The sequence below is a fragment of the Rhinolophus ferrumequinum genome, chromosome 20 (genome assembly GCF_004115265.2).
Source record: "Rhinolophus ferrumequinum isolate MPI-CBG mRhiFer1 chromosome 20, mRhiFer1_v1.p, whole genome shotgun sequence".
NCBI classification, from domain to species: Eukaryota; Metazoa; Chordata; class Mammalia; order Chiroptera; family Rhinolophidae; genus Rhinolophus; species Rhinolophus ferrumequinum.
Window position 1 is genome coordinate 8434225 of NC_046303.1, and position 14129 is coordinate 8448353.

Here is a 14129-nt window from a genome sequence, read left to right on the forward strand (position 1 = left end):
ACACTTCAGAACCACAGACACAACCAGCTTGAAAGAAAAAGGTAAAAGAAAAGTAACAAAAAGATAGTTGAAATGGCTAAAACACAGACTTTTAAGTCAAAAATTGTTACCACATACAAAGAATATTTTATGCTGATTAAAACACTGATTTATCAGGAAGGTATATCAATTATAAACAAATATTTCCCTAACAACAGAACCCCAAAATACACAAAGACTAACAAAATGGAAGGGAGCAATAAGACAATTCAACAATTGGATTTCAATACCTCATTTTCAAAAATGGATGAGAACTAGACAAAAGATAAACAAGGAAATAGATGATCTGTACACTACCTTCACATACAATTTTTTTATCTCCTTTCCTATATATACACCATGTTTCCCCGAAAATAAGACCGGGTCTTATATTAATTTTTGCTCCAAAAGACACATTAGGGCTTATGTTCAGGGGATGTCATCCTGAAAAATCATGCTAGGGCTTATTTTCTGGTTAGGTCTTATATTCGGGGAAACATGGTGTATCTTCTCATTTGTGCAAAAACATAGGAAGAAACTAAAAACTAAACCAAAAAGTAATGACATTGGTTACACATATGGATGGATGAAACTGGTAGAAAAGGGGAATGAGAATAGGGTAAACAAAATTTGAAAAACAGTATTTTGACTGTATAGCATGAGACCAAAGACAAAAAGAATTATACGCAAATACTACACCCTTGTAAGTAAATATACTTAAACAGCAATTCTGAAACTACATTTATGTATATACCGGAATTGAACAAATACATAAATAAATTGTGGATGAGAGACAGGGTTTTCACTGTTAGAGAAAGGAGTTATAAATAAGGAAAAGAGCAAGACTAGACTAAACCTTGTGTTAGTGGATTGGAATTGGTACATCAGTATGAATACATGGTTTTTAATACACATATAAATATGTATTTATACACAGATACATACAGGAAAATAAATGTGACTGTATATAATTACATGATTTCCTAGATCGATTTGCTAAAGACACCTAGAAACAATGGTACCCAACAGCAATGAGCACTTCTAGTACTCAAACCTTGGTTTCTAAATACTATGCTCATATAAAAGGACCCTGGACTCCTTGGAGAAATGATTGATCCCAGGGCTTAGGAAGGAAAAATACAAGATGACTCAGAAAGTAAGGAAGTGCTCCAAAAAATTGATGGGGCATATTGAAAGGATGAATAGGAGCCAAGTTGAAAGAGCTCTCAATTGTCAAATCCAGAACAGCCCAAGAAACAAAACAATGACAAAATTAATATTCATGTTCATACCAACAGTTAACAAATAATTGAATGAATGAATACATGAGAGAACAGCTCTTCCTTACAAAAGAATCCAACTTTAAAAAGTTAGAAGAGAAAAAGAAATTCACTATTAAAGCAAACAGCATGGTAATAATTGTGACAGGCAAGAATTATTTGACAGATAGTGGCTAAAAGTATGATGAAAAATAAGTTACTTGCACAGGTCAACAAAGGACTAGTATCTAGAACATACAAGTCAATAACACAAATAACCCAACTTAAAAATGGATCAAAGATTTCAACAGAACACCAAAGACATGGATGGCAAATAAGCACGATTAAGATCCTTAATACCATTAGTGATGAGGAAAATGCAAATTAGTATCATGATGAGTTATCCTAGAATTCTACTACAATGGCTAAAATTAATGAGTGACCTTTCCAAGTATTGGTGAGTATGTGAAGCAACTAGTTTTTATACAAAGTTGATGGGAATGTAAAATGTTACAACTATATTGGAAAATAGTTCGGCAATTTCTGAAAAAGTTAAACATACACCGACCTATGACTTATCTTAAGTACCCATGAGAAATGTAATCGTGTCACCATCAACTGCACTTTTTAAAAAAGTTTATTTTAAAAAAGCCAAAAAGAAAACACATCCAAATTTTAACACTGTTGTATTTTGCTAACTGGACTTGGAGGTAATTCAGTTTTATACTATTTTCTGTTTCCACATTATTAAGGAACCTGAAGCATTTCCATTTAAAAAAAAAGAATCGTATAGAAAAACTGAACTCATGTTCACCCCCAGTCAGTATCATCTTTTTAATAGGTAAGTCAGATGTTCTTTACTTCATTTCTGACAAGTCATTAGATTACAAACGAAGAAATTACAGGAGGTAATTCTGACAAGATTTCAAGCATGATGTGAATATGGGCAAGGTAGAGAAATAAAGGCTAGAAAACAAAAAATAAGATGGATTAATAGCTGGTTAGATGTATGTCAAATTCAGCAGGATTATACACAAGGATCCATATAACATCATTCAGTACTTTTGATAAAAACATGAAAGATACGCTTGTCAAACCTGCAGATGATAAAAGCCGAGAAAGGTTAACAAAAACTTTATATTACACACTAGGATTTAACATTGTTAAATCCAAATGAAATTTAACAGAAATATACGTGGTTTTAAACCATGTTCTTTTCCCTCACCCCCAAACCAGAATCTGAAAGACATACTTTCAGTTAAGACCAGAACTATAAAATTGGACTACAAAAATAAGAAGGAAATGGTAGGACACATTTCACCCACTCAATCAACAAGTACCTCTAAAAAAATAAAAAGTGTTGAAGCAGTGAGATAAAACAGCAGCAGCACAAGGGGAAAGTAGAGACGTCTTAGTTGATGCAATGCTCCATAAATCAAGAAAGCTACCCTAAAAGGTAATTTAATTTTAGTTCTCATTAAGAGACTTATATAACATGTAGGATGAGACAAAAGAGATGTATTCTGATCTGTAATTTTTAGACCACAAGATATTTAGTTCTTGGTGTCAGCAGGGATATGTACCAAATAAAGTTCAGAGAGCAGTAATAACAATGGTTGGAAGGATACATCCCTCTGCCATATAAACGTTGTTAAAGGAAATGGAAAGACTAAATCTCTAAAAAGACTCAGAGAGCTATTTTCAATCTACTATTACATAATAATATTAAAAAGAGAAATTAGATTCATCTTTTTGGTCTCAAGGAGTAAATGAGAACTTCTGAATACAAATACCAAAGACAAACTTCAGATACATACAAAAATAGGAAGAAAAAACTTAATAGTGACCACTACTCAAATACAGACTGTGCTTCTTCAGAAGATAGTGAGTTTCACAGGCTAGACCAGCTCTGGTCATTAGAAATACAACACAAGCCACATGTGTAATTTAAAATTTTTCTAGTAGTCACATTTTGAAAAGCAACAAGAAACAAGTAAAATTCATTGTAGTATACTTTCTTTAATTCACTATGCCCAAAACATTATTTCAACATGCAATCAATATAAAAACTAGTAAGATATTTTATATTCTTTTTTCCAAAGTATGTCTTTTCAAAATATCCTGTGTATTTTACTCTTATACCAAATCTGAATTCAAACTAGCCACATTTCAAGTGCTCTACAGCCACATATGCTTGTGGCTACAGGTACTGGACAGTACAGGGTTAGACAGCCACTTGACAGATACGCTGCAGGGGGAATTAGCGTGCTGTTTGCATAATCAGATTATATGACTTACATCTTCCAACCTGAGATCTTGTACAAATATCAGAAGAATAAAAAAAGTATCGAGAACATGCTCAAAAATTTTAAAGGGTTAACTTTATTCCATTTTAATCAGTCACTACTGTGCCTTGTGCACTTATGACATATATACTGAGGGTGCCAAAGAAATGTATACACATGACTTGTATTCATATTTTGTTACCGGTATACACTGAATTTTACAGTTTTAATATTTTTTTCCTTTCTTAAAATGTGTATACATATTTTGGTACCCTCTGTATATGTACTCTGTATTTTGCTACAGCATTCATTCTGAACACAACATAATAGTTCCATCAAAGAATTCTAGTTATTTGCCTTATATTTCTTAAACTAGCTTTTTAAAGACATCAAAGCCATTTCTTGTCAGACTAATGAATCCCATGATTCATATCATGTTTTACTGATATTCATCTTAGCATTGCTTGCCTAATAAAAATATAAGTAAAAGTATTCATTGTATTCATTGTTACCTGTTGTTGTTTTTTTCATTTTCTTTAACTTAACTACATTACACCATATAGAAAAACAGAAATTCAATTTCTGTTATGAACTGAATTGTTTCCTCCCAAAATTCCTATGTTGTGACTGTATAAAAAACCTAAGGTCTTTAAGGAGGTAATTAAGGTTAAAGGAGGTCATAAGAGTGGGGCCCAAATCCCATGGCACTGGTATCCTTAGAAGAGGAGGAGGAAACGACACTAGACGTATTTCCTTCCTTTACCACGTGTGCACAGAGGAAAGGCCGTATGAGGACACACTGAGAAGGCCACCGCATGCAAGTCAGGAAGAGCCCTCACCAGAAACCAAACTTGCTGACACCTTCATCTTGGACTTCCAACCCCCACAACCAAGAGGGAATAAATGTCTGCTGTTTAAGTCACCCAGACTGTGCTATTCTGGATGGCAGCCCTAGCACTCTCATACAGTTCATAAGAAAGTACTTTTAAAAAACTGGGTTGCAAACCAAATTATATTATTGTTGAAATCATTAATAAGTTATGATAAATGATTATGTATGTCTATAAATTTACAACCAAAGACTTAAAAAGCCAGACTTGTTGAGCTACTAAAGTAACCAAAATAATTTGAAACCTCAAAACTGCAAATTCTAATTTTATCTGTAACCAAGGTCTTCAACTTGTATTTCATTATAAAAACAACATTCTAATCAAGACCAGGACTACATACAATAAAGCTAGAGGTCGTCAGTAGGGGGCTCAAAACGGCATGCCAATCATCACAATACTACAATATTACCACACAAACAATATTTCTAATATTAAACATAAACAATTCATAATACACAAAAAACTGATAGTGCCTACCTATTAAAAGAGCAATCTTTAAAAAGTTCAAGATAAGGGAAAGATCATCAAAGACTCAGATAGTTGGAAAAAGTTTCCCAGAATGCATAGTTTTGATCTGGGCCTTCCTTAATAGATGATGGAACTTCAAAATAGATAATAGCATAAGCAGGGGCAGCCAGATGGCTCAGCTGGTTAGAGCATGAGCTCTCAACAACAAGGTTGCCGGTTCAATTCCTGCACGGGATGCTGGGCTGCACCCTCTGCAACCAAGATTGAAAACGGCAACTGGCTGAGCTGCACCTTCCACAATCAGACTGAAGGAAAACGACTTGGGGCTCATGGGCCCTGGAGAAACACATTGTTCCCCAATATTCCCCAATAAAATTAATAAAAAAAAATAACATAAGCAGAGGCAAAAATACAAAACATGATTTGATCTGACTAGAAGGAAAAAGCCAAACCAAGGAAGACCTGATTATGTAAGTTTTTAATGAAGGAACACAGAATCGTAAGGCCAGTATAAAGTAAAAGTACAACTGGATATGAATTCCAGTATCTCCTGTAACTTAGGGCTATGCTCAGGTTGGTACTGTACATAACCTTTCTTAGCCTTAGAATGGGATAACACCTTTACGAGATTATTGCAAGGTATTTATGAAATATTTGGCACTTCCATACAGTAAGTACAATGTGCACTAGATGACAGCTATTATCAAGGCCTCTGGGTTTTTTATCTTGCAGATAAGTGATTCCCAGTCCTTACTGTAATCAGAAGAATCTGGGGAGCTTGATAGAAACAGATACCGGGGCCCTAGCCTACAAATAGAAAATTAGAATCTTGTTGGTAGAATCTTGTAAATAGTATGTTTAACAAGAAACTTAGAAGCCTAGCCTATAAATAAACAGAGATATATTTAAATTCTACAATAGGCCAATTATGAAAACAGTGATTGGGGTACAATAATCATACAAAGATATATTAAATGAAGTGGGAAGAGACTGGAAGCAATAAGACCAATGAGGAAACTACTCAATAGGAAAGAATATCCTTTGTTCATCTTGGTGAAATTCTAATTTGTTAAATGGAATCCACTAGTGACTATATACTTAGAATACTCATCCTTCAATTAAAAATTGATGGAATCTTTCACCCCTACCCAAAAACGTCAAACACAGATTCAAGTAAGTTTCCATCAAGCATAAAACTCCTCCCTTATTCCCTTACTCCAGGCCAGTACTAATGTTGATGGTGCATTTATCTCATATAACATGATGTATTTGCATGTTTGTGGTATTACTTTTGCATTCCCTCCATGTTAACCAAATACTTAACTTTCAAAAAGACAGGGGTTGCAACTTTTCAGAAAGTTTAAATTTATGCAAAAATTTCAACAACAACAAAAAGGAATGACACCTATGTAATTATCTAACAGCACAACACCATGGTCAAACACAGACCTGGCTACTTTTGGTGGGTTCACCTGCCAGCTAAGTCATTCTAGTTATCTTTTTGGCTCACAGATGAATGAATCACCTTATCTTACAAAGTAACTCCTAGCTGTTCTGCATTAGACCAACTTTTATACTCTTAATATAAAACCCAAGACAGGACTGACTACAATTCTATCTAGGGTCACTAATTTAATTCTTTCATGCCAAATTCTCATGTTTCCAAATTTAAACTACAGAGAGAGATGTTAACTACTCAATTCACCCTTCTCAGCAACAAGAAAACTAAGACTATTAAGTTGTCCTCTGAATATGTATAGTCTTTGCAAATTATACAATGACTACATATTTTGGTTTCCAAAGTTCTTTTCTATTTGCACATTATTTTATACATCCATAAAACATGAATCATTTCTACTTTATTTCCTTTTCACTCAGCATATCAATTATACAGAATATAGCTGGGAAACAGAAATGGAAACCTAACTCAATGCTTAACGGATAGCAGACCTTCAATACAGAAATGAACCACAAAATAAAAACTGAGCAACGAAAACAAAGATTTGTAACAGCAAACTAGATAGCTACAAACTTCAAGGACAGAAGAAGGCAGATGTATATCCACAGAGCAATAAAATGTAAAAAGTTATGTATAGCTAAAAACAAAAATGACTCTCATATTACATTATTTAATAGCCCCATTATTATATCATAGCATAAAACCAAATATTCCTGATGGTTGATTTTAATAAGTTCAGTATATTCTACTGAAATTAGGGAGGTTAATCAGTTTACACATAACAAATGTGTCCAGTAACATAAGAAATGTAAATTAAAACATGTTTAATGCACTAAACTAACAAATATCCTAGGAAAATAACTGGGGAAGGCAGAAGAGATTTGTTTAAAGATACTCTTTAAAACAATACTTAAAATTCTAAAATACTAAAACTATGAAATGCTTCAAAATAATAAAATGGAAAATTAGAATATCAACATTGGAAAACCATATACATATTTAAAATAACTTTCATATAAGTTAATACACCAAAAACTATATTAAATACTCATCAATACCTTGATTTTGTATAAAATTTAAGAGGTTACAGAGTACCTTGACATATATTACCTCATAATATGTAATTCACGCCAGAGGTTATCAACTCTAAGGGTTTGTCAGAATTACTTAAATAAAGATGAAAATTTCTGAACCCCACCTTACACCTAGTGAATTAATGAGCCTCCAAGTGTGTTAAGCATTGGAAGTGTTTCCAATGTCTGACCAGAGTTAAGAACCACTAACCACTAATATACCACTAATTACAACCATGAAAAAAAATATATGTAATTAAAAAAGAATACAAATTAACTTTCAATGATTGAAATAACTTAATGGTTTTTTCCTCCTAGTTAATTTGTTCAAATTAATCATAAAAGGAACTAAGAATATTTATGAAACTTTTTAAAATTAAAAATGGTTTAAAATGTTGATGCTTGAAGGTATATTAGTTACTGAAAAAATGTTCCTTGTTTAGATCACCTTACATCCCAGAATGCTACAAGTAACAAATGAAGTGATACACTGGTTATTTTAATAACAGTATAAGCAGAAAGTACTAAGATAAAATTATTATGAAGATTTTGTCTCCTCTTACACAAATAATGATCTTACTCAAAATATTTACAGTATTCTCTAAAACTGATTGACAATCTATACCAAACTCTTCCTCAAAAAGAAAGTACTTTGATTACAATATGAATGGACAATTTGAATATATAATACAACATGTCACTGTGCAAAGAAACACTAGCATGACCCTTAGTTTGAAACAGCTACTGCTATGAAACATGCCATGGAAATTTTAAGTAAACAGTTTAATACTACTCAATAAATTGGTGACCTCAGTGTGTCTAACTTTGAAGAATGCAGAGGTTTCACATAAATCATTTTATTCCAGTTTCCCTCAATTCTGCTCACCAAACCACAAATAACCACAAAGTCTTAAAAAAAACAGTACCAACAAATTTATTGACCAAACTACAATATAGCTTTGGTTCAATATGGCAGATTGAATTACTAAACATAAAAAGTCAAAGCACAAATGAATAAATTTGCAATAATTGTAAAATGTTTACTTTCCATCCACGATGTCTCTCCTAATATTGAGACTCTACCAGACATGCTCACTTAGATGTCCTCTGAACCTCTCGATGTTTTAAATTACCTATTTCAATAAATGGTACCTACTCATCATCCATACAATCCAGAAAGCTCAGATATTCTGGATTCATTACCACCTACATCCCCTCACATACCACCTACCTCACAACCATCCCCTATACTTCATGCGCTTTGCAACTGCCTTAGTTACGTCCCTCATCTTTTGGTCCTAGGATTGCTACATTAACCTTCCTCAATTCGCTGCACCCCTCCCTCCCTTAGTGCTTTATCCATTCCTACTGGAATTAGCATCGTGATGCTCATGTTTCTCTTAAAATCCTTCAATAAAGATATTTTAAACATCCTCAGCATAGCACAGCAGACCTCTGCTTACCTCTGTAGCCTCATAACCTACACCACCACCACTTCTCAGTTCAGAATAAGTATCCTTCCGCTTCTGCCTGATCACACCTACCCACATTTAGATTCACCTTTTCCAGTATGGAAAAGGTATCCTGCTCTGTACTCTTCCAACTGTATACATACCTTTAAATCACATCACAAATGACTTACTAAGTAAATGACAGGTTGCGGATACAAAAGTGAAAAGAACGTAAGTCCTTGACTTTAAGAATCTTATAATGGAGGGCAGAACAGTAAATAGTCAACTGCCATGTAGTCTGATAACTTTTTTTTAAAGCTAAGATCTGAGTGCTTGTTATATGCTACGCTAAGGACTTGCCATGTATTATTTTGTTTAATTTTCATTTAATTCTCCAATAACTTCACGATTCCCCCTTTACAAAGAAGAAAACAGAAAAAGCTGTCATTTCCCCACGGTTCAGTTAAGCTTTAGAGATGTGAATCCAGGTCTGACTCCAAAATCTAAGCTCTTAATCATCACTCCTTCTATTTCTACTATCACAGCATTTAATTCAGTTTCTCTAGTGCCCAGCATGCAGCAGGCACAAGACACGTATCTGTTAAATGAATGAACTTGAGTGTTGAAGTCCTAAAGTAGTAATGACTTAACATCAATGCTACCGCTTTAATTGATAGTGTCTTGTGTCAAAGAAATCAAAAGCTCTGAGATACTAACATGTGAAATGATCAATGTCCCAAGTTACTCATCATGTTATGGTTTATAATAGCAAAATACTGGAAACAAAAGTCTACCAGAAAAGGGACATGTTAAATAAATTGTCATTATGCATACACCGTCATGTACAACTTAACAACAGGGATATGTTCTAAGAAATGCATCATTAGGCAATTTCATCATCGTGCCAACATCATGGAGTGTACTTACACAAACATAGATGCTTATACGCCACAAACCTGTAGAGCATGTTCCTGTACTGAACATTGTAGGCAATTGTAACATAATGGTAAGTATCTGTGTATCTAAACATATCTAAACACAGAAGTACAGTGAAAATATGGTATTAAAAGACTTAAAAATGGTACACCTATATAGAGTACTTATACAAAGGGCCCTGACTGACCATCATGCATGAGGTTCAATTATACTTTGGAAAATACTGACTTAGTATAATGTTGTATGTCCAGTAAGTACTGATTACATTTTACAAAAATTCATTAAAACTTAATGCACGTGTGCGTGCATACACAGACACACATACACACACACACACACACACACACACACACACACCACACACACAAAACTACCTCGGTGATTCTGATTCCCAAGCGTGGGATATACTAAGTATTAAGTGGTAGGAGTTCTAGAAGGAAGAATTATGGACTAGATGGTTCAGAAAAACTTCTTTCTTCTCCATTTTCTACGATCCTTCAATGGATCTCCATCACCCAGTGCAGTAGTTCTCTATCTGGCTTTAGATGACCTCCTCTCAAGCAGTAGGCCCCAAATCTCTCTAACCACACTAGCTATATGGAGTATAGAATAAAGGAATCCAAGTAAGAAAAAGCCACGATAGCATTTAAAGTCTTTCCTCCTCACACCAAGATCTCCAACTTCCACAATAAGGTTTAAAAACCTTCGACTTGACCCATCTATACTGTACATCTTCCAAGTGTTTCTACAGTTGTTTTTTAATCACAATCCTTAATTAAAAAAAAAAAAGATTGTGCACCAACACAATACTTATGAAACAAAATTTAGCATCGCCCCAAAATTTATACTGAGTGCAATGTACTGCTATTTTCTATTAGGTTGGTGCAAAAGTAATTGCAGTTTAAACGGTTAAAAAATAACTGCAAAAACCACAATTACTTTTGTACCAACCTAATATTTCTTTCCTAACTTATAAAAAGCAGTAGTATAAATCCACAAAATTGATTTCAAGACCAACTAATAGGTCTCAACTTGCAGTCTATAAAACACCACTGTAGAGACCAACAGTCTACATTTAACAGTATGCGCTCATCTGGCAGGCCTAACCTATAATCATGCTACCTTAAAATTCTACTCTGCAAAAACACATTTTTCTCTACATCAGTTTCATTGTACAATAAATCTTATGCCATTTACAATCCAAACTTAGTACATTAGAAAACATACAAAAAGTTTTGTCTTAAGATTTGGTAAAATGCATAAATGTTAAAATAAAATAAAAATTTCAACTGCTAATCAAAAATTGAATATAGTTTATTAACTCAAAATGTGAAACATGGTTCTGGACTGGTAATTTAGTCAGGTAACAATACTCCATTGTCAAAACCCTGATTAGAATACACAGTGAAAATGTATACAATCAAATTATAAGACGCCGGAAACCAAACTTCCCTACCACTATCTTCACTGACTGGTCTTGCCATCCGACCATCCCACATTCACGAGACCTTGGAAACCACAGATCTAACTCCTCTTCCCCCCCACGCTTTTTTTGGGTGGGTGTCTGTCCGTCTGTGTTGTTGTTGCTAACCCTCTACAACTGTTCTAAGGTCTTTTTAGGAGTCCTATCTTGTCTCAGACTAGCTTAGAAGTTCTGGCATGGACTTAGTTAAGATTATTTCTATGGGAAAACGCACAAATCCAAACAACCAATTTAATAAAACTTCTATAACATAATCTACTGATAACACTACAGTTCATGTGGTTATGTATTGAATACCTTATCTTCAAATGAAAACCAGAAACGAAAAATTCTTAAGTAAATTACACAAATATATCCTTTCTGTAAGTTAAAATCTACTTGACATAAACACAAGATAAATTTCTACAATCAGTTATGAACTTCAATTCTCTAAGCCTACGAGTGCATATGATACTTTTAATAACTGTATTAAGAGGACCCATCACACTGGCACAGTGCTACCCTACAAACACCATCTAGTATGTAGCTGCCACATTTATTTCATAGCTCTGCTCAACCCTCTCTCCTCTAGCCCCACCCACTGAACAGCTGGGTGGGATGAAAGATTGTTTCCTTCCCCTCCCCCGTTGCTCCTTCCTTTGCTATTTGGAGGAAGAAGGGATCCAGGCAGCAGTGACGAGCTTTGTGACTGCTTATGTCCAGCTCAGGTACCATCACTCGGTCTATCCGGATTCCATACATTTCATTTCATCTGTACCTGTACATTTCATGCCTAAAAAGTTTCTTCCTCAACTTGCTTATAAGCTGAGCGGGGCGGGGGCTGACTGTGTTTATCACCTACATGTATATAAATTATGTAAAGCCCATAAAACGCTTCTCAATCTAGATGTATTCATTTTGATTCTCAAAGGGCACTCATGAAGATATTCTTCCCTTTCATCAAAATAAAGCCAAAAAGAAATCTTAAAGTTGAACTATAACCATAAACTCACAGGAGTGTCATTTCACTAACGAAGCAAGCACCTGGCCGGCACACATGCTGTCCTTACACGACAAAAACCCACATTCGAAACAGTGTGCTGTCAAAACGTAACCCAGCGAAGGAAAATGTGTTAGAAAAATCTCAGTGGCTTCTTTCCTACTATACACACAGTATGAAATAGAACTCAGGAGTGGAAAATGTGAATGAAATGGCCTTGCTCTTTTTCCAATACGTGGGGGAGGAAAGGAAATGAGAGGGCTCCTTAAAGAGAGTATCTGAAAACACTGAAATATTTTCAAAAAACAATTTCCTTAAACATCACCCGCCCGTATCTCCACAGGGTCCCTCCCGTTCCCAGCGACCCTTCCCACTCCTCCGGGGGGCGCCCTTCCCAGCCGTTCTCTTCCCCCTTTTTCTTAAAAATTAAGCCCAAACCAGGCTCCTCATCCTCCGCACTCGAGCCTCGCCCGCCATCCGCCCGCCTTCGGGGCCGCGCCTGGGGAGAGGAAGCCCGGCGAGGCGGGGAGGGGAGAGCGAGCGGGCGGCGCGGCGGCTGGAGCGCGGCAGCCGCCGCCGCCTTCACCGCAGCTGCAGCCTGGTGCATCCTCCTTCCTCCCTCCCGCCGCCGCCCTCCCAGGCCGGCCCTCCCGCACCCTCCCTCGGGCGCGCACACACATCCCCGACCTCCTCGCCAGGCCCGCTCCCCCAGGAGGGGAACTCCGCCACGGGCGCTGGGGCCGCCGGCCGGGGGAAGCAGGGCCGCGAGAGCCGGCGGGCCGGGCAAAGCCGACCCTGCTCGGGCCGCTCGGGGATGCGGAGGCCGCGGCTCGCGGCTCCCATCTCCCGGCTCCCCGGGCCCGGCCGCCGCGGCACAGGAAATGCCGCCGCCTCGGCTCTCGTCACGTTCAATTCAAACTGTCACCGCCGCCGCCTCCCCTCCCCCCGGGCCCGCCGCTGCAGCGCCCCGGGCCCGCCGTCGCCCCCACCCCACCTCCTTTCGCGGCTGCCCCCACCTCGCCTCAGGGCGTTCCCCCAGCCCCGTCCGGCGGCCGCGGAGCCCCCCGCGTCGGGAGCCGCCGACCCGAGTCGCGGCGGCCCAAAGCTGAGACTCACCCATGGTGCTGCTGTTGACGCTCCTCTCCTCAGCAGCAGCGGATCTCGCACTGACCGACATCCCCTCCCCCTCCGCGACCAGCCCGGGAGCAGCGCAGCCCGCCGATTCTCCAAAGCCACCTACGCCAATTTCGCGGCGTAGCCGCCCGGCGTCGTTGCCTCGCTTACGCAAGCGACAGCAAACCGGCTCCTCCTCTGGCTCTCGCCCGACTCCCGCTCTCACCTCACCCCCCGCCCCCTCAGAAGAGGCTTCCGGGCAAAGCGGAGGCTGGCTTGGGTCTCGCGAGATTACTCCCTCCCGGCCTCGCCGCCTTGCTCCATTGCGAGCATGACTTCATTGGCGTCAGCGCTCCTTTGCTGCTCGGGTTTAGCCGCCATGTTTAAATTGGCGGGATTTGGTACATGCAGGGCTATGGGTAGTCAGGCCTCTGTGCGTGTTTCTTCAACACTGCCTCTTCGGTTAAACTGCGTTGTGTTTGTCAGGGAAAAGTCCGGGGAGGCTGAGAAGGAGTAGCTGGTGGGATGCGAGGGTGGGGGTTTGCCCGAATTAAAGATGGCCGCCGTCAGAGCTGCCCCACGCAATTTCACGTCAGGTTTTGAGGCTGCGGGAACCGCTCGGTTGGCCTTGGCGCCTCCTTACGGAATTGGCGTAAGGCAAGGAGGCGCCGCTGGAAGCGGCCAGTCTGGGAAGCGGCGCTCAGGGCGGGGGCCG

At 38.1% G+C, this 14129-nt stretch overlaps 1 protein-coding gene across 3 annotated transcripts in view; it reads right to left on the reverse strand.

The window, feature by feature from the left end:
- SEPTIN7 (septin 7) overlaps positions 1-13693 on the reverse strand; it is an 87571-nt gene extending 73878 nt beyond the window's left edge. Inside the window, exons 1-2 of one of the 3 annotated variants that reach the window (XM_033088602.1) lie at positions 13418-13693; positions 8192-8196 (exon numbers count right to left, since the gene is read on the reverse strand). In XM_033088602.1, the coding sequence (XP_032944493.1) occupies positions 8192-8196; positions 13418-13478 (66 nt within the window). In that variant the 5' untranslated portion in view covers positions 13479-13693. Of the gene's footprint in view, positions 1-8191; positions 8197-11908; positions 11911-13417 lie in introns of all 3 variants that reach the window. The other 2 variants (XM_033088603.1, XM_033088604.1) reach the window with 2 other exon arrangements.
- Between the last annotated feature and the right edge of the window lie 436 nt (positions 13694-14129).